The 22,308-nt window shown below is 36.7% G+C and overlaps 1 protein-coding gene across 5 annotated transcripts in view; it reads left to right on the top strand.

Annotated features, from left to right (window-relative positions):
• Positions 1-22,308, top strand: part of fndc3ba (fibronectin type III domain containing 3Ba) — a 160,609-nt gene that overhangs the window by 135,379 nt on the left and 2,922 nt on the right. For all 5 annotated transcript variants that reach the window (XM_066708914.1, XM_066708910.1, XM_066708913.1 and 2 more), the window contains 3 exons: positions 7,268-7,483; positions 17,530-17,696; positions 18,086-18,213. In XM_066708914.1, coding sequence (XP_066565011.1) covers positions 7,268-7,483; positions 17,530-17,696; positions 18,086-18,213 — 511 coding nt within the window. The remainder of the gene's footprint in view (positions 1-7,267; positions 7,484-17,529; positions 17,697-18,085; positions 18,214-22,308) is intronic.

Here is a 22,308-nt window from a genome sequence, read left to right as displayed (position 1 = left end):
TAATTAGTTTGGAATATCACTATAATCCAATTATGTATTATCTTTTCTAAGGGGTACCAACAAATTTGTCCAGGCCATTATAGAATATCTTTGTAGAATGTGCAGTAATTAATCTCTTTTCACAGCTTCTTTGCTTTATTCTATGATGTACCAAAGGCATGCAAGTATACATGATAGAATAGCTTTTAATTTCATCCCATTTCAGGAGGAATTAAGCATTATTTCAATGAGCTGTAAGGGTACCAACAAATTTGAGCACGTCTGTATGCTTAGAAATTATAGTGTGGCATTCACAATTTGTAGACATCAGTTCACTAAAAGTAATTCAGTAATTCAAATTTGCAATTATGGATTACATTTTTGTGGTCATTTTTTAGGAAATATGGAGACACTATCTCCGTTATCAATAACGCTATTGCAGGGTTAATTGTAATAACCCTTTAAAAAAAAAAGCCAAATGAAAACCGAATTAAGCCTATTAAGACTGTGCGAAATGACGATATATATCGTGTGACGATAGAAAAACGTCTATCGTTTCATATTATGCTCTCGTTTATTTCGTGGTGTCGTAAATCCCACTCTCTACGGCAGTATTTTTCGTCAATTGGACGCTTTGCGTTCTTCCCGGTTCTTCCACACGTGTCGGATGCGGCAAGAAATGAGCATCAGAAACACAGACAGACAAGAGGAGAGTGAACTGACACACAATAACCAACACAACCAAGAGATACTTTAATGCGCAAGCGCACACGGTCTGCCCCGCTCTCGTCGCCGGGCTAAACTCGATCTGCAAGCACCCCCCACCCCTGCTAATTTAAATGTATATTATTACTATAAAATTTTAAAATAATAAAGTTTGCATTTTAATCAATTGGAAAACAATGCAAAAAGATGCAGAAAGTTTAATTACGATGGTGAAGTGGTACAACAGTTTATTATTATTATTATTATTATTATTATTATTATTATTATTATTATCTATATATTATATATTATCTCTGTCTAGCAGATGTTAATGCGCCACTATAAACCCGGCTGTGCTAAATATACCTGAATCTATAACATTTTACAGCGTTGCAGTGTTGCGTGATTACTATTACTTGTGTTATTGTTATGTGACAGTAAATCATAATGTGTGTGTGTGTGTATATATATATATATATATATATATATATATATATATATATATATATATATATATGTATATGTGTATATATATATATATGTATATGTGTATATATATATATATATATATGTATATTTATATATATATGTATATATATATATATATGTATATATATATATATATATATATATATATATCCCATAACAACATAACACACACAATAGTAATCACACAACACTTGCGCTGTACTGTGTTGCATTCTGCATGTTTACCATGACAGCCTGCATGTAGTATTTGTTAGTTTTGCATATTTAATGATTAAGGAAATACTTGTAGTTTGAATGTCTTTGGTCTTATTTTGTAGCTTGATTGGATAAAAACAAAATACCGAGATATGTATCGTGTATCGCCCAAACTTATTGAGATTATTTTTAAGTCATATCGCCCAGCCCTACCACCCATGTACACCTGATTATGCTACTGAACATAAATAGTTGAGAAACCAGTTTTCCAGAGTCCCAGTTTTCCAATGCCACCTTTCTGTAGTATATTATTACACCATATGTTTTCATATGATAAACACATTCCAACAACCTAGGATAGGGGATGTGTCTTGTACACATCTTGTACAAGTGTTAATTCAAGTAAATTAAATCCTTAATTTTTCTATGTTGTGCCATTGGGTGCTGTTGTTTCATATTTTCTGTATGTGGTGGGAAAACTAACATGACTAGCTGCAGTTTGTTTTGCCGTTTTATGAATATGAGCCAGGTCCTCATGAATGATATCAATGATCCAGGGCCTATAGTTTATAACCTCTTAAAAGTGTGGTATAATGATTTGAGAAACAAAGTTGTTTAGGCAGTTGGTGGGAATGGTGAAATTACCTTCTGGGATGGAGTTGGCAAATCTCGTAGGTCCTTCTAAATTGCGTTAATCTGTGTCTTTAATTGTTCTCTAGAGCCACAGTCAAATTCCAGTCTTTTCCCATCAATCACCTGCAAGCTGACATGGGAAGTTCTCCTCTAACATGTTCCCAGACCATGTATTGAAAATGTATCATTGTACTGGTCATGCTGAATAACTTAAATATCCACAGTACACTTTCCTACCTAAATTTTAAAAAATGGTTTACAAACGAGCATCTGAAATTAGTTACAGCACTGTGTATTATACAGTGTGCATTATCTTCTTTCCATTTACATTTATACATCTGGAATCCACTGAAACATTCTATATTGTGTTGAGAGGTGATGCATGGTTTCCAAAAGAGCTTCTGTTTGGTAGCACAGGAGTTCAATGCATGCTTTAACACAACACTCTGGTACCTGCAGACATATTTTCTTTGCACATCAATGTAAAATGTCTCGCTGTCTAAATTCAAAATATTTAGACTTTAAAAGCTTCCCATTAGTGATTTATAATGCAAAACAGCACTACTGTTTATAAGCTTTAATAGCATTGGCATTCCTAGTCCAAGCCCATTGACTAACAACACTGTGAGTGTACAACAGTGATCATTCCAATTACACAGTACTAAAGTAATATAAATTAATGGTATTCTGAGGTCCTCAGCAATCTGCCCTGCTTAAGAGGCTGCATTGTCACACACACAAAAATCAGACATTAAACTGTTGCATTCATCAAAGTGCATTAGGGTGTAAAAAACAGATTCCATTCCAATGTCAGTTCACATTCCCCCATCAATTTACTGTGAGTGTATTTAGGTGGACAGGGTCACTATGGACAGTGTTTCACAAAAGAGACTTAAGACATTCATCTTAATGCACATGAGGTTGTTGCTTGAAAATGTGTGTAATTCATCGTGAAACCAAACCCTTTAATGTATCCATCTGGTTAACCCTGTTTAATTATGAAGGTGTCAGGTGTGTGCTGTAAATTGCCAAGCTGTACTTTGTGTATGTAGTAAAACATTTGTAAACAAGAGCTGTCATAGTAAAATGCAGATAATTCAACTTGATTTGCAGGATATCATGTGAGAAGTGGTAATTGGCATGTGCACCTCATGCAATAATTATACTGTTTTCTATACGGGTGATGTTCTACCAACCCTTTTTTCTATGAGTCACAAGGCAGTGCAGTGCAAAGCTTTAAGAAAAACAATTAGTGCCTATTTAATCCTACAATGTCACTAGGGACATCAGTCTTGTGTAATATATTTAAAGGTCAAAATTATTACAATTTGAGATTTAATAAGTCTTCATTATGTAAATATATATATAACAAAATTTTGTTTTTAGTCCTGTAAAATATGTTTTTCAAAAAAGGTAGTACAAAATGTATTTAATTTGATCAATTACAGTCAGGGTATTCATTTGAATGTTTCTGATTGATAACCCACGCAAATAACAGTTTATTTAGGCTCTATATATATAAGGTCTTCAGAGAACTATGATCATTCAAACATGCATATACATATACTCCTTGACATTTAGAAATGGATAGTGAAATTAGTTGTGGGCATAAATATGCAAACTTACTTATATATAAGTTGGACAGTGACACAATTGTCATAATTTTTGCTCTGTATGCCACCACAATGGATTTGAAAGGAAACAATCAAGATGTGCTTTAAGTGTAGACTTTCATCTTTAATTTGAGGGTAGTTACATCCAAATTGGGTGAATGGTATAGGAATTACACCCATTTTTAAATGTGGTCCCCCCTATTTTAGGGGCTCAATCATGAATTAAATTGTGAGTTTCAATACTTGGTTGCAAATCCTTTGCAGTCAAAGACTGCCTGAAGTCTGGAACCCATAGACATCACCAGATGCTGGGTTTCTTCCCTGGTGATGTTCTGCCAGTTAGCCGTCTTTAGTTCCTGCTTGTTCTTTGGGCGTTTAGCCTTCAGTTTTGCCTTAGAAATCAAATCAAACCAATCAGAGAGATAGCAAAAACATTACGTGTGGCCAAATCAACTATTTGGTACATTCTTAAAAAGAAAGAAAGCACTGGTGAGCTCAGGAACACCAAAAGGCCTGGAAGACCACAGAAAACAACAGTGGTGGATGACAGAATAATTGTTTCCCTGGTGAAGAAAAACCCCTTCAAACAGTTGGCCAGATCAAGAACACCCTCCAGGAGGTAGGGATGTGACAGAGCTGACAGAAATCCGCATCCATCAAATGCGGACTTTAAAGCATTAAACCTGTTGAATGCGGATGCGGATGTGAATGTGGACGTAGTGTATTTAGTTGTAGGTTGAGAGGCATTTTGTATTTGCCATTATTACTGTAAAATCAGTTTGCTACTGTTTGTATTAAAAAGAAATAAGATTAAAGAACACTTTATTTAAATGCTGTAAATGTGAAATAGAGCTGAAAATACATCAGCTAATAGTCATAAAATTATATATAATGGAGTACTTTTATTACTATTATTTCACTGTTCAAATAAACAATTGCATGATTTTTCAGACATTTTGAATTACCTATTCAGATGCAAAAGTTACTATTCAACATGGTTTCTTAAGTTCTTAACATGCATCTAATACTACTATTACTAGTCACTTTACTACTTACATGTAGTTTAGGCTGGTAGTTGTACATTACATTTCAAAAACACAAGTTGTTAGGCTGTTAGGCAGTAGCTGCTGCGATGAGCCTCACAGGGGAAGTTGGCATGCAGGGGTTTAACTCGTGAAGTGATGATGCGCAGGCACGTTGGGCAGAGAAGGACAGGGTCACACCCAAATACATTGTTAACAATGTTGTATTTTATGTTAATAATAATGCGCAAAGTTGTTGTTTTTTCTATTATCATTATGCTTTCTATCTTGTGGGTCTGTTGTGCACCATTAGATACTTTACATAGTGTTGTAAACCTACCTTTAAAACACTAATACAAAGTATTAAAGCCGCAAGGCACAGCTACCGGTTTAATTTGAACACACTGTCACATGACAGCCATGGATTTTGTTATTCTTGCGCGTGTAAACCAGCCTTTCTGGCATTTTCCTGCAAAAACCGCCCGAGAGCTACACTAGAGCTGATGTTTGAATGAGCTTAAAACACGCACGTGAATTCCACCATAGATTCCACCAATACTGAAAATACATTCACTTCGTAGGGTGGTACAGAAAGATATACTTTCTATCTTGCAAGGACAGATAGTCGATACTGGTTCATTTCCCACAACAATGGGCTTTTCTTTTGTTGAATTATAGTTTCACCAAAATATGTCGTCACCTCCAGTGGTGTAATTGTAGAATAAAAAGGAGCGGGTGCTGCATGCACTATTTTTATATGAATTGTTACATTAATAAGCAGGCTTTATTACTTATTCACATCATATTATTTCATACAAATACACCGCGCAATGAAATGTTTTAAATGCATTTATTAATAATTGTAAAAATTTAGAATTGAGAAGTCTGGGGTTGAAAGAGTGGCGCCGCTCCGCCGGTAACACTAGACCCGTGTCAGAGGTGTTCCGCCTTAATGGATTTTAAAGAGTGGTGCTCTGGTCTGGTGCGCTCTGACAGCCCTATCTAACAATCCCACCATCTCTTCTCTCTGTAAAATAACATCCGGACTGTACTGAGTGAATGAGCCGACTGACTTCATGCATGTGCGTGTTGCAATGGTAGACAAAAATATTTTGCTACAAATTCGAATTTGTTTGGTTTAGTATTCGACGGAGTTCGGATTTGCTAAACATGTGCGAAGTTCGATATCGAACTTCGTCACAACCCTACCAGTAAGTAGGTGTATCTGTATCAAAGTCAACAATCAAGAGAAGACTTCACCAGAGTAAATACAGAGGGTTTACCATGATATGTAAACAGGAAACGGGAAGAGCAGATAAGAGTTTGCCAAAAAAAACATCTAAAGAACCCTGTACAGTTCTGGAACAACATCCTATGGACAGATGAGACAAAGATCAACTTGTACCAGAATGATGGGAAGAGAAGAGTATGGAGAAGGGAAGAAACTGCTCATGATCCGAAGCATACCACCTCATCTGTGAAGCATGTTATGGCATGGGCATGTATGGCTGCCAAGGGAAATGGTTCCCTTGGCAGCTATAACCTGAATCCAATTGAGCATGCATTTAATTTGCTGAAGGCAAAACTGAAGGCAAAACGCCCCAAGAACAAGCAGGAACTAAAGACAGCTGCAGTGCAGGCCTAGCAGAGCATCACCAGGGAAGAAACCCAGCATTTGGTGATGTCGATGGGTTCCAGACTTCAGGCAGTCATTGACTGCAAAGGATGTGCAACCAAGTGTTGAAACTCACAATTTAATTCATAATTATGTTAGTTTGTCCAAATACCCTCAAATTATAGATGAAAGTCTACACTTAAAGCACATCTTGATTGTTTCCTTTCAAATCCATTGTGGTGGTGTACAGAGCCAAAATGATGACAATTGTTTCACTGTCCAAATATTTATGGACCTAACTGTATGTGTGTATGTGTGTGTGTGTGTGTGTGTGTAAACACATATATACAATAAGTGCAATAATAATAATTACAATTATATATAATATATATCATAATATAAACATATTTTTTATACAAAACATCCAGCAAATGCACAGCTCCTGAATTTCTTAGTGTCAGAGGAATCTAAATCAAATTATATTAAGCAAACAAACTAAAATTGGTTACATTCCCATTGTAATTCTCACCATGATAAATCGGCAGATTTTTGCAATATCTTCGTCAGACAAGGCATTCATATTATCATCATTATTTTGTGACTAAGTCTTTTTTCCCTTTTACATGCAAAAGGATATATGCATTGCACACATTGCAAATTAGAGACCGACTATGAACACAGGTGTTTAAAATTAATTGTCTTAATTGACACTGAATCATGTCAGCACTGCAGCAGTCATGACACTCTATACAGATGCTCCCCACTGGATCGTGTTGACTTCTGGTTATATACTTGTTTATATGAATTCATATGAGAACAACACACGGCTCAGTGCAGTTTTATTATTTATTAGTATTATACATCTGGACAGAAAGACACAGCGTATAACTGAAAACCATGGAAGATTCCGATGGTGTTTTTCAGGGGCCTTGTGATTGCCAGATGCAGTTGCAGTTGTAATTTGAACTGGCTTTGTGAACCAGTCCTCAGAAGCTATTGTCTCTTTTGTTTTGCAGCGTCCGGATCCAGGCTGTGAATGAGATTGGTGCTGGAGGGTTCTGCACCCCTCTGCAGGTTCGGACCAGACCCCTGCCCCCAGCACCCCCCAGACTGGAGTGTGCTGCTACCGGGCCTCAGAGTCTCAAACTCAAGTGGGGAGACAACAACAACACCAAGGTCCTCCTCACAGACGATATGGCCTATGCACTACAGATAGAGGACAAGAACAGAAGGTTAGAGGCAGTCTGAAATTTGGATGAATGAGTTGTACTTTTATACTGTGCATCTGGGACTGTGGGTATATGCTACTGCATTATGTATGTCTGTGTGGTGGGGGGTTCAGATGTTGTGCTTATTACTGTTAGCAGGGTTTAGTTAGTTCCAGGTTCAGGGGTTAGCCCCCCATGGGAACAAGGGAGGCACCGTGATTGGAGGAGCCGGTTTCCACCATGCAGAATAGAGCATGGGGTTTTAAAATGAGCATGATAGCGGTAGTAGTTGCTCCAGTTATTCTGCTCATCAAAAAAGTCCATTATGACACCCGTGTTTCCTCCAATTATTGTCATATTAGTGGCGAACCCAAAGTAGCAGAGAATGCATCAGCACTAACCGATACTTAATTCACAAATAAGTGAAAAGCAGTAATTTAATCACTTATAATGTTCTGAATAAAGAAAAAATAAGTTTATATATAAACTTTTTTGCTTTGTGTGTGTATTATATAGAATATGTACTAATTCAAGAATAGATCTTTTTTTTGCAGTGCACTTCAGTGTGCTTTACATTTTCCAGGAATTTTAAAATCACATTAGAAACCTCAGGTAGTCCTTAGAATTTAAGTGACTTAATAAAAAGCACTTCAATTTGCTGCATTCTGAAGTTAAATAGTAAAGAAAGGGTCATCTTGAGCTCCATCATAATGCGTATAGAGGTTGTGATAGCACTAGGAATTGACCGTCGTTTAAAAATAAGTGAACATATTAGCTTTTACTTACTTGCTGCATACAGCTGTCTTTTCTACATTATCTGATTGCTTCCATCAGTTTTTTCGTAGGAATAATTTTTTTATTGTTATGATAATCAAGCTGATTTTTTTAAATTTCACAAGCTGTTGTTTCTGTAGTTTTGTTTATCAAAACTACAGAAACCAACACCTGTTATTTTTTAAATCCTAAAACAAATCAGTTACGTTTGTAAAAAGCATATTGTACAGGACAGTGTCACAGCAGCTGCCTTTAGTTTAAGATGGATGTTTCCGTCAGCTGTTCCAATACCTGTTGTCGGTGAAGAGTGTGTAATAGTTTCCCAAGTGCATTGTATGAAGTTTTTTCTGCATACACTAGGAAGTAAAAGAAATGTGCCAAATCACATTTTCAACTTTCAAAGTGAGGCTGTGAAGCAACACCTTGACTGAATGACACAACTTAAAGCATATTTGTTTTTTTAAATTATAGCTCTATTTCAAATTTTCATTCAAGTGGCATGTACAACACATGTCAGTAGTCATTCTTACATACACTCTGACTGTTCCTAACCGCTTATTTCAGTTATATGCTGGCTTTTATCTAATTCTTTGAATATTGAATCTCCGTTTTTTTGTAAATCAAATTTTGAGTCTTCCTAAATTGAATTAGTCATGCACACAGACATTTGTCTTTAGAGCTTTTTCATTCAGCACTGTGGTGCTTGTGGTGCCCACTTCGATGAGCTGTATGACTAGGCTGCAAGTCCGAGAGAGTCCCTCAAATGAACAATAATTTAGGTTATGTTGCCGAGTGCGGTTTCTAAGTAATTCCGTTTCTCCATAAAGAAATTTCAGATGCATCTACCCTATCAGTTTAGAAGACACAGATTGATGAAAACCCAGTAGTGATAGCTTTTGGAAAATCAGATTACCCTCATCCAATATCTCTTTTTCAGAGGTGCAGTGTGATTTACAGTAGTTATGTGTTCTTTGAGAACAGTGTGGCGATGGAAGGAGTGCACGGTTTTCAGCTATAAACAACAATATATGGATTGTCTCTCGAGTGAAAACGACACTCGCCTAAGTTGGCCTGTTCCAAAACTGCAGATAAATGCTTTTCCAAAGTTCAAGCACAGTTAATATCCATGAAAATGATATCCCCAATGCCAGCCTCCAAGAAAACAAATATAATAAATAAGCAGACGAGTGTTAAATCTTGTACAGCATCCTGCCGACGCCTGCTGGGCTGGCAATCAAATTGAATCTGGAAGTTCAATTAGTTTGCAGGGCCCAATCATGCAGAGGGAACAGCGGGCACTTTCTCTGATACATGGGTTATGGAACAGCGCTGCCAATTACTGATGGGTGTTAATGTGTGAACATTGGAGGTACAAATCAAGTTATTCTCATCTTGAAGTATCCCATTATTAAATTTGAGCACAAAAACTGAGGCATTTACATTGCTATTTCATATACCAAATGTTAAATAAGTGTCTGCAAGGCAAGTGCATCTTATTAACCTTTTTAACTCCTTAAATTCTTTCTTATTAAGAACATAAGAAAATTAACAAATGAGAGGAGGCCATCATGCTCATTTGGTGTCTATTATTTACTAAAAGATCCAAGGATCCTATCCAGTCTATTTTTAAATGTTCCCAAATTTTCAGCTTCAACCACATCACTGGGGAGTTTGTTCCAGATTGTGACTACTCTCTGTGTGAAGAAATGTCTCCTGTTTTCCATCTTGAATGCCTTGAAGCCCAATTTCCATTTGTGTCCCCGGGTGCGTGTGTCCCTGCTGATCTGGAAAAGCTCCTCTGGTTTGATGTGGTCGATGCCTTTCATGATTTTGAAGACTTGAATCAAGTCCCCACGTAGTCTCCTCTGTTCCAGGGTGAAAAGGTTCAGTTCCCTCAGTCTCTCCGAGCAGGACATTCCCTTCAGACCTGGAATAAGTCTGGTTGCTCTCCTTTGAACTGCCTCTAGAGCAGCAATATCTTTCTTGAAGTGTGGAGCCCAGAACTGTACACAGATTTCCAGATGAGGTCTAACTAGTGCATTGTACAGTCTTAACATTACTGCCCTTGTTCTAAATTCTACACTTTTGACAATATACCCTAACAATTTGTTTGCCTTCTCTCATGGGCTGATAGACTAATTCTTCTATATCACTAATACAGCACAGATCAACAAGCTGAGCCTCAATATCACGGACCTCTAGGATTTCAACATGCCAACAACGTTCACAAATGAAAATCCTCTTGGATGAATTAATCCAGGAAAGGCAATCATTCTGCAAACCTGACACTGTAGTGGCCACATGCTTCTAAATGTTTTTTAGTCTCTTGGTACCTGTTCCCTAATTAACTGCTTATCTTTTTGTGACCAAGAAACTGCGCAGCTCTTTCTTAACAGCTGCTTTTAAGTAGCTTTTGTCTACCTGCCTCCAATTCACACCTAACTGGCCCAACCTGGCTCTTCCTGGAACTGAATTCCTGCTAGTCCTTGACTAAATCACCTTTCTACAACCTATTTACTTTCACCAACTCAGCAGCTGAACTGAATTGACTTAAAATAAAGCAAACTACAGACAAGATTAACTTCAATTAAGGAAAAGTGAAAAGAAAATGAGGAATGTAAGTGGTCTGAAACTAGAAAAAAAAAAAAAGATGGCTGCCTCTCACCTGTACTCTCCTGTGTCTGTTCATGGCAACTTGTAAATACTTCTGTTTACTTCTTGGTCTCAACAGCTGCTTTAAGTAGCTTTTCTCTACCTACCCCCAATTCACACCTAACTGACCCCACCTGGCTCCTCCTGGAACAGAATTCCTGATAGTCCTTGACTAAATCACCTTTCCACAACCTATTTACTTTCACCAACTTAGCAGCAGTACTGAATTGACTTCAATTAAGGCAAAGTTAAAACAAAATGATGAATGCTAAGACTGGTCTGAAACTAGGAGAACAACAAGATGACTGCCTCTCACCTGTACTGTCCTGTGTCTGTTTGTGGCAACTTGTAAATACTTCTGTTTTTCCTTCTGTTGTTATTACTCTATTAAACTTTCAGACGTGGTAGCAATCGAAACATGTTGACAGAAAATGGCTATGAATGCAAAAGAGCTTCTTCAAAAAGAAGGATTGAAAAACTCAGGAATCTTGTAAACGTATCAAAGGTATTAGTCATAAAAAGGTTAAAAGCTTATGAACACAGGATTGCAAGGAATTATTGCCACAATAGAGAAGTTCATCATAATTTGTACTTTTGCAAATGCATTAAACATTACCCCCACACAAACATGCCACCACCGCCAACTTTCTTAAAGGATTTACCTTTTAATATGACGTTCAAATCATGAGGAGAGAGAAACTGAAAGATTTACTTGAAGTGGCAGTCAAAGAAGGCCGTATTTTAACAACTGTAAAGCAATTTTGAAAGACTGCAGCTGGCCATGAATCAAGCTCAGGAGCAGATGGATCCGGTGAGCTTTGTTTTTACTGAAATAAGGAAAAAAGCATTCTTTATATTTTCCCCTGCAATGAATAATGGAGTGATGCCATTTAATTATAAACCTTGAGAGATGGGGAGAAAGGCAAACTTTTTTTTTTTGTAATGTTTGTTGTAAACAAACATCAACATACCTATAACAGTCACATAACGATAGCACTAGTTGCTCCTGTGGTGCTCGAATGTTTTTTTTTTTTCTGAGAAGGGATAGAGAATGACACTGGCTGAAGTGACTGGCACTTGCAAACGTTTGTTTGGATTGGTAAGTGATTGAAGGAAGAAATTAAGGAAAACTGATTGAATTGAAGAAAATAGTTTTGTATAGAATTCATATTTTTTCTCACCAGGAATGAATCACTTTCCCATCCTTTCTTCCCACAATGCTGATGTATCACTTGAAGCTCTTCTTCAATATGACCTTGTTCACACTATTAGGCCGGCCTTGGGCCACCTAAGACTTAGTCCGCCTTTTTTTCTGACCCTGTTCACAGTTGAGGTTTTAGGCAGCCTAAGTGAGTTCACATATGCAGCTGAAAAGGAAGCCTAAAAAAAATGCATGCCGGGAATTAAACAAATCTGCTCAAACAAACCAGTTACGCATGACATTAGGTCTGCTTACAGGTGTTTGCGATGTATTTGTAATCGGCTATTGATCGGTTCTATATTTTCTTTGAAAGTAATCTTAACCCTTTGCAGCTGAAGCTTTCTAATATAATTGAAAAATGTTCTGGTTCAATGGGGAATCGAATAAATATATTTCCCTTTCCAAATCTCTGTCTTCGGTTCTGTAAGTCTAAAAATGGCGTTCACCCGAATACAATTCAACCGAAAGCGAAGCACATTTAGTAGGACATCTACATTAAATCACAAGAAATCATATGCATTAGTTATCAATAGCCTATTGAGATTTACACCGATCAGCCATAACATTATGACCACCTGCCTAATATTGTGTAGGTCCCCCTTTTGCTGCCAAAACAGCCCTGACCCATCAAGGCATGGACTCCACTAGACCTCTGAAGGTGTGCTGTGGTATCTGGCACCAAGAAGTTAGGAGCAGATCCTTTAAGTCCTGTAAGTTGTGAGGTGGGGCCTCCACGGATCGGACTTGTTTGTCCAGCACATCCCACAGATGCTCGACTGGATAGAGATCTGGGGAATTTGGAGGCCAAGTCAACACCTTGAACTCGTGATTCATCAGACCAGGCCACCTTCTTCCATTGCTCCGTGGTCCAGTTCTGATGCTCACGTGCCCATTGTAGGCGCTTTCGGCAGTGGACAGGGGTCAGCATGGGCACCTTGACTGGTCTGCGGCTACGCAGCCCCATACGCAACAAACTGCAATGCACTGTGTGTTCTGACACCTTTCTATCAAAACCAGCATTCACTTTTTCAGCAATTTGAGCTACAGTAGCTCGTCTGTTGGACGGGACCACACAGGCCAGCCTTCGCTCCCCACGTGCATCAATGAGCCTTGGCTGCCCATGACCCTGTCGCCGGTTCACCGCTTTTCCTTCCTTGGACCACTTTTGATAGGTACTGACCACTGCAGACAGGGAACACCCCACAAGAGCTGCAGTTTTGGAGATGCTCTGACCCAGTCATCTAGCCATCACAATTTGGCCCTTGTCAAAGTTGCTCAGATCCTTATGCTTGCACATTTTTCCTGCTACTAACACATCAACTTTGAGGACAAAATGTTCACTTGCTGCCTAATATATCCCGCCCACTGACAGGTGCCATGATAACGAGATTATCAGTGTTATTCACTTCACCTGTCAGTGGTCATAATGTTATGGCTGATCGGTGTATAATCTGAAAATGTGTATTACATACACACACACAAACACACATATAATATATTATAGTAGTAGTACTTCAAAAGTGTCTGTCTCTTCGGTGCTGTCTGCTGCATGTCGATCTGTCCCATGCAATCCAAGCTGTTGCTCAGTATTTCCTCGGTTCCTCAGAAAAACGTGCTTCCTTTTCTCTGGACTCCACTGCGTTTGTTGTCATTTTTAAAGTCTGAACTTTGCATTTTTATTTTCCTTTTAACTTGGTTGGGCGAGTGATTGATACACATCGAAAGAAGCCTCCTGTGATCACTTCTATAGTTATATCCTCATAGACAGCAGCGCTTGTACACTTTCTTCAGTTTCTGTTTTAACTTTATCTTCCATCCACATTGTAAACAGTGCTTTAATTTGTGCATCGTCCCAGTTGTTACCTCCAACGCCGGCATTTGTAATTGTACTGCTCAGCTCAATATAATTGCATTTTGGATTGCATAGTAAACAGCTGGTCTCGTTTTAAAATGCATTGATTTGAATAGGAACCTGCTTCAGTTCAATTTATATATTTTTAATGCAAAATTCGGATAAGTGAATAAAGTTACCTGGTCCCATTCACAATTTCACAATGATTTTACACCTGAAAATTGCATACTGTTAAATTTCAGACAGAAGAAAAAACAATAGCAAGTTTACCAGGTACACACATTTATTTTCATTGACCGAGTAGTTTGAACTGTTTACATTATAACTCATTATTTAGCCTATACTTTTGTAAGATATATAAAGATGTGAGCTATCTGTACTATCTGTACTTTTAAGGCTATAGATCGATATGACATTCAAACAATATAGAGAAAATACTGTTTGTCTTGTGAAGTCGTGTAAGCTTTTTTGGTGCCTGTATTTGCTCTGACTCACACATGCAAGTCTCTAGGGGCGTGGTTTGAGTTGCGTCACGCACTGACGCTTTTTAACCGGCCCAGGGCCCGGCGCGTTCATATTCACATTTAGGCCGCCTCAAAAGATCAAAAAGCTGGACTAGTTTTCACCTGGCCCAGGACTGCCTTAAAACTATGACCCCATTCACATTTGAGTTAAGGCGGCCCTGGGCCAGCCTAAATCTCAAATGTGAACGGGGTCTAAGTGCGTCATTTTAGTGTCATTCTACATCCCTCCCACAAAACACCATTTGCCAATGGGTGGCACACAATTTTTCATACTTTCCCTATGGTTGCATTGGCCAAGATTTCCTCTGCTTATTGCACAACACAGTCCGCCCTGTGGTTTGATAGGCATTTTGTATTCTTCCTTCCCGCAATCTAGATTTGCAGCTTCTAGAGCTCACGTGTATGTGTATGTATCTCTCCCATGCAGTACAAGTCCCACTGTGCCAAGCTGAGCTGACCAACGGTTGCCGAATCCAAAACTGGCAACTTTAATCTCTATACCTAGCAGAAGATTTCTGAGGGAGCTCAAATTTAATGCATAGCTCACTTACAATATTACAATATTTTCACAAAGTTTCTATTCATTATGTCCAAAATTGTACATTTACTTTAGATGTTTATGTACCTTGGGAGTCAAAACTATACATGATGGGTTGTTGGTTCACTTTTCATTTCGTTTTTGAATAAAATACATTAAACAATATACGTTATCTGTTTAAGCCTGTGTCTTGCGATCAACAACACAGCCCAATTTACAAAAAGTACGAAAAAGTTGCATTGGGATTTCACAAAATAATGCAATACATTATACAGTCGATTTAAAAATATAAAGTACAAGCTACATGAATTGAAGGTATTACAGCAAGTAAGGTTCAGGAATGATTTGAATAGCAAGTCTGTGTTAGAACTAAGAACTAAACTAATGTGTTTTGTGATTTGAAAGCATAGTTCTGTACATACTGCTTTTTTATGTATACCTGCCAGTGGAAATATTTCCTGAATATACAATAGAATGTTGTGAGAAAATCTGTGTGAATGTAGCCTTTAATACAAAAGTTTGGGATAAAATTATGAAAAATAATGTATTTTTTATAACCATTTTAGTATTCATAAAAGCCTGTGTCAAAATTTATGTAATTAGCAATTTGACATCTGTAATTAATATTTATGACATGCAGATCTCATTTTACCCTTTTAGTGGAAAACAAAATATAAAAGCAGCTATTTGTCCTAGTATATTGAATATCTGGGAAAAAAATCCCTTGATTTAATGTAGTTCTCTACTTTTGTTGTTGTTTGCTTTTCACTTTTTTCCATAAGCAAAAATGAAAAATAAAAATTAAATCGCAATTAAAATAAATCAATTTGAGGCTACAAAACCAAGACTGGAATCGGGAGAAGATGTATACCCTTATAATACCCTAAATTCATCTTTTATTTTCCTGTAGTCTTTTTCTATCGTACTAATCACATTTGTTGCAAAAGTGCCATAGTAACCACAACCATGAAGCCTATCAGACTTAAGCTGGATGGATGTGAACAAGCTGTAATTGAATTATACTGTAGCTACCAAATCAATCTTTTGCTTTTATTTTTATTTTTTCTATCTCCTCTTGTTTTATAGGATGTTTAATCTAGATTCTACATTTTAAATCCAAATAAGGAAACAACCTTAATCTGGAATTGTCGCTGCTACAGGGGTGTCTGGTTTTAAAAACCTCATGATGTCTTAAAAGCTGCTGGAAAGGAAAATCTCTAGATCTGAATAATACCGTTTCCAAATTGATAGTTTAACTAACTAGTTTAAGTCATTATTTCATTATTTCTCAATGACATTGCAAAATCATTGCAAAAGTGTATTAATGGTTTAGCGGAGGGTTTTTTTTTACGTGAAAACTTGCAAAACAGTAATTTAAAACGGCTTGAAAAACTAGGGTAGCACTTTTCAATAGACAATCTAGTCTGAATAACTAAATATTAACTTTTCCAGATCAAAGCCTCCAATTAAAGTTGAATCAAACCTTTATTTAAAGACCATGTGAAACAATGTTTATTAGTTACCGTTCTGCCACTTTTCTTTACCTTTTGGACTTTTAATGTGATTTCACCAATAAATATATTGGCAGTGAAGCGTGTCTTAGTGGAGTTTTTTGTTTCTCAAAATGAAAAAGATCAGTTACCTTTTTTAAGTCATCATTGCCATTTTGCTTTTAGGTCAACAATGAATAAATGGAACGTAGTGATTTTTAAATAGTATTTAATAATGTTTTAAAGCAAAGAAGACATTTTAACCATTTTTAATCTCTAAACAAAAATAGCTTTATAATGGTTCAGTCAATCAAAGGCTCCTGCTATATACTTCTGGTTTAAATCAAGACTGGGATTTCCCAAAATCCCAAAAGCTCTAAACATATGCAAACCTAAACGTATTGTCCAATTAAATAAACAATAGAATAAAGATATGAAGATAAAATGCAGATATATTGGGGATAGTAGTATACTTATGTATTTGAGCTAATTTTGTTTTATCACTTCTTTACTGTATGCTCTCTGCTGCTTGGTTTTATATTGTTGATTGTGAGGAGGCTGCCAGACTGTTGTGATCTGTTGCCAAAATCTCCAATGGACAACACAGTCATAATTCATTTTAAGAGTCTGGATAACCTGAGCCTTATCAGATGGGTTTTAATTCCAGAAATGCCTGCCGCCTGTTGTGCCACTGTAGCTGCTGTAAGACAAACAAAAACCTTTTAATGTCTTTGAGAATGTGTGTAGTCTGTTTATCCAGACTATAACCTCAAATTATCAAACGTGTTGTGTTGAAAAGCAGTTGTGTTGAAAAGACATAGCAACAAGAGTTTTTTCTGCATTTGCTGTTGCTAACCAAGAGTTCATCTTACACTGATCTGTTCCTAACTGGAGAAAAAACTCACTCTGGTTTGGCATTACCAGGCACCACCTTTTATGAACCTTTTACAGTTGCTGGACAGAAATAAATTAAATATAAATGCTTTTCATGTTAAAGTTGCAAATTCTCAAGTGCTGATTATGCATATTCTACATTTAGGTTTGTAACTATCTACCGGGGACCAAGCCACACTTACAAGGTACAGAGGCTGATGGAGTCAACTAGCTACAGCTTCAGAATACAGGCTGTTAATGACGCAGGGGAAGGCCCGTACTCCGAGACCTACACCTTCAACACAACCAAATCAGTGCCACCTGCTCTCAAAGGTAAAGTCAACACAAGCAACCATTGATGCTTGCCTGAATGGAATCAAATATATGAAAGCCCTTCGGATTCTCATTCAAAGTATAGGACACTATTACTAAAAGCCACAGAGACTGGATATATGACTATTCCTTTGGTCTTCTTTAGGTGTCTGTTTCACTGTTCTGCAGAGAAGAACATGGCACACTTTTTTTTGTATTTGCATTTGGTTTTCTGCCGCTCTCTTCACTCTCCTGCATCTTGTCTCTATCTTCGCTGACTAGCCCAGCATGTGTGAAATTACTTTTTGGATCTATCTACATTTAAATCAATGACATTTATTTTTCAGTATCTATTTTAATTTTCTTCTCTCCTGTGTACCAGTGATACTATGTTTATTTGTTGCTTTCAGCTCCCAGAGTAGCCCAGCTGGAAGGAAATGTGTGTGAAGTCACATGGGAGGCCATTCCACCAATGAGAGGAGACCCTGTCAGCTACATTCTACAGGTCTTGGTTGGAAGAGAATCAGAGTACAAGCAGGTAAGTTATAAGGATAAGCTGTTCAGGCATCTTGTATGGCGTTTTGAGAACACATTGTAACTAACTCCATTTGTTTGGATTGTTTTTATTTTATTCCATTTAGTCAACTAAAACTTGCACCGATAATTCCTGAGGGCTTACTTTGTAGCTATTGTAAGGCTACTATAAATATATTGCCCCATTCACTTTTGAATTCCTTTACCACAATGTGTTAAACTGAATGTCCATGTGTTTGTGTAATTTAGCTTGCAAACAGATGGCATCACACTGAACACACAGACAATGCAAATTTTGCCACACGTTGGTTCTTTATTTATTGCTTTAGAAACACATCCTTACTGCTGTGCTGCCTTGGGGAGAATATTGTATGAGAAATGTCTGTGGGCACACTTACATACTTGATAGCTCAGCAAACGCTTATAAGAGTAAAAAGATGTCTTTTTAAGTGACCCCCCACCTTTCACTGGCATAACATGGCGACCCTGTCACATAGCCAGCAGTTTCTATACTGTCTCTAGTGTAGAAACTAGTGATTTAGAAATATTATGTTCACAGAATGAACTGTGCTTAAAGGTTATTTGGGGAAATTGGCGAAAGTGTTCAAACCACCTTAACATGAATGTGAAGAATCCTGTTTTTCTTGTAGCTGGCTTGTGGCTTAACACATGGGGTTGTTATTGACATTTGAGAGATAAAATGGCAATTCACACTCTTCTGTGGATAGCCTGTGAACCAGCCCTTGTATTGATTAAGTTCTATCAAGCACAAGTCAGGTTTAGAGACCATCACATGTTACCTAACTGCAGAGGCAGTCAATACATTGTGTAACCTGGATTAAAATTAACGTTCTTTGTTTCCACCAGAATGTCAGAATTCTGTATACTAAGGTTATTTTCATTTGCTTTATTCATATGGTGTCTAAACCCATAATTACTTGTGGCAAGTGAGCTTTCACTTTAAATGTGGGATCATCTAATTTATTTCTTGTTCCACTTCCTAATTGTCCAGCAACATAACTGTTCTAATTATCCTCAAACAAGGTATGGAACACTGGAATTTAAATTCCATTGTGATAAAATTCAATCAGTTGTAAATGTCTGTTTTGCAGTTTCAGTCGATGAGCAAAGGTTCCCTACACAACCCCTAGAAGGGGTTTGAGCAGGACAATAGGGACCTCTCCCTTCTTTTTCTTATTAACAGCATGCAATGTTATTTGTATTACTGTTTATCCATGAATGCATATTTTGTTACAGAAAATAGTTCAAACTATTTCTGAGTTGGCCATTTTCCATTAGAACTATATCCCAAAGAAGTCAAGTAATTGCAAAGTTACTCAAGTGATGTGAGACTCTAAAACATTCTTAGGATTTTGTTTATAAAAAGAGCTTAAGGTTTATTGATTATACTTTAAAAGTACTTTTGACTGGCATAATAAGCTAATTTTCCTTTATCAATTGTTGAAAAAGCTTAAATCCTAATAATTATTTTCCTGAATTAGTATATGCTGCTGGTGTATGCCTACTTATTTTATTTGAACTTTCAGTAGCATGAACAGAAACTTAAGGTTTATTAACACTGTGTTATAACCTCTGCTTTAAGTCTGACAAATGCCAACAATGTGATGGTGGCCGGAGATCCTTGTTTTTAACATCCATGTAGCTGTTAATTAGACCTGACTTCTCTAAAGACATTAAATCAGTGTTGTGACTCCACATTCGTAATGGAATGTGCATCTGTATTCTGTATCTTTTGAGACAACTGGGTAATCTTGTGGAATAATTAGCTGTTCAGATCTGCAACCTGCCAGGCTAGCAATCTTTAAGCCCCTAGTTGATTTCCATGTCACTGGGTAAAGATTGCTCTTTTATACAGGGTTATTTCCTCAGCAGACAGTTCTGCAATTTCAACAATAATTTAATTAGAGTGTATGTTTCCGAGTGAATTAATAATGTACAAAGATTAGATGAGAAACAGTCAATGTATTATTAAAAACAATATTTTCTTATACAAATGTGTACAACCCTACATCTGATTTAAAGCCCAGAATACTATATCTGAGAGTTTTATGTTGATAGCCTTTGCACCACTTTTATTGATGTGTAACACAAATGCATCACAAATATGTATTATAGACTTCTCCTCAGTATGTTTCCAAGACACATTTAAACTATCAGGGCACACACTACACCATAAACTGGAAGTGTGATCTCAAAATTGAGGTGCAAGCAAAAAATGTATTCCCACTGTTGATGTACTTGTTAAAATCAGGCTAAACTATTACTAAGGTTAGTTATTTTATTAATTCAAATAAATGGATCTCTAAATAATAGCTTGTTGTCTTGCATGGAATTGTTTTTCATAGGTTTTAAATGCTGATACCTTTTGACATCTGTTAGGCCACATTTTTTTATTCCTAACAATTGATTAAAAACCCGGCACTGAATTGTGTTTTTCTGAGAACGCCCACAGGCATTCAGAGAAATTAACGTGCTGGTAATAAAGACTCAGATTTGTCCATTTTGCTTCCAATATCTGGGTGTATCTATTAATACAACATCACAGAGATTTAGATTTTTTTATTTTGGAACTGAAGAATATTTAAATGGCACCTAGGGGAGCTTTCTGTTATCTGATATGTCATGCACATAGGATTTGTTAGATTAAGCTTTATAATCTAGCAATGAACCTATGATTTTGTTCTGTGCTTTTGTTATCACTTATGAATAAACACATTGTAATAGTCAGAACTATCCGTTTTAGCTTTAGTTTTCTATCCCTTGAGCTTATTACTCATATACTATACAATATTGCATATGAGCAGCTACAGATTCTCATTTCCTGTTCCTGTATAGAACTAAATGACCTACCTTTTTTAAGTTTGAGGATTCCATTCTGTGTTACAGATCTTAGGCTAAGTCTTTTAGAGGATTAAAGCAATCGGAAAAGAAAGTACAGTTTCAATGGCAATGTTTTTTTTTTTTTTCTTCCCTCAAATAAAATAAGTTAGGAAATGAAAAGGTCCAATTTTGTGACTTTTTGAAATATTCTTTCAATAAATCTCCAACAGTTTTTAGGTCTCTAGACTATCAATATTGAAATTATCATCCAACAAGAGTAGGAAATCCGAATAGTTCTGTTGATATTCATGCATACTTCTATAATTGTATTTGTGATCACAGTTTGGAATTGCTGGGGGAAATGCCAGTAGTGTTTAAAATGTAATGCCCCTTCAGGCTTGCACAGCAGTCATTTACGAGGCTGCTGATAACAAATTGATACTGTTAAATCCTTGGCATTGATCAAGCTATTTTAGTTTTTGTCATCTGTTCAGGATTATCACAGATGGAGATATGGAGATGCATATCATATGGTATTGCGTAATTAACAGGCTGAGGTTGGCAAAAGTCTCTGGTTTGTCACATTTGTTCTGAACTTTAACTGAAGATCAGAGTGTGTGTTGGTTTTAATTTCAACAGAAGCCTAGACACTACTGTATGTGAGTATACATGTTCATTTGCTTGTGATATAGTATTGGACTAATGTATTTCATTGTCATTGAACCCATTGTGTTATTTTCATTAGTTGCAAAATAAAATCTTCCAAAACACAGATATGATAGTTCACTCATTGAATCATTGCATTTGTTAGCCTTTTATTAATCATTTTTGGTTTTGGTTCAGTTCCTCCCGTCTCACTTTCCTTCTCTTTATATTATATATATAATATTTACCTTCTAATTATTTATATTCCCAGATATATATTTTATCAGATGATGTCAACCTTTCAAAATGTTTCTTTTTTCATGGATTGAATTAGGTTAATGAAACTTGGAAAACAGAAATATAAATCCTTCACTAAACATGGAAATAAAGTAGATGTTTTCAGTCACCCTGGCATTCCACTTACTGCGTAACTGTACTGGGAGAGAATCCAGCTTACCACTTGAGTTCCTGAAAGGTGCAGATTTAAAGCTGCTTCGAGTCTAGAAATTGCATCTGCTACATGTAATTCCCTGGTAATAACTTGTAAACATGGATCTGGGTTATCAGGCAGAAAATCAGTATCCTAAACAAAATGGGTTAAAAGGGTCTTCAA

Source organism: Amia ocellicauda, chromosome 7 (assembly GCF_036373705.1).
Source record: "Amia ocellicauda isolate fAmiCal2 chromosome 7, fAmiCal2.hap1, whole genome shotgun sequence".
Classification (NCBI taxonomy): Eukaryota; Metazoa; Chordata; class Actinopteri; order Amiiformes; family Amiidae; genus Amia; species Amia ocellicauda.
Note: the sequence above shows the minus strand (reverse complement) of the source record. Positions and strands in the feature narration are given on the sequence as shown.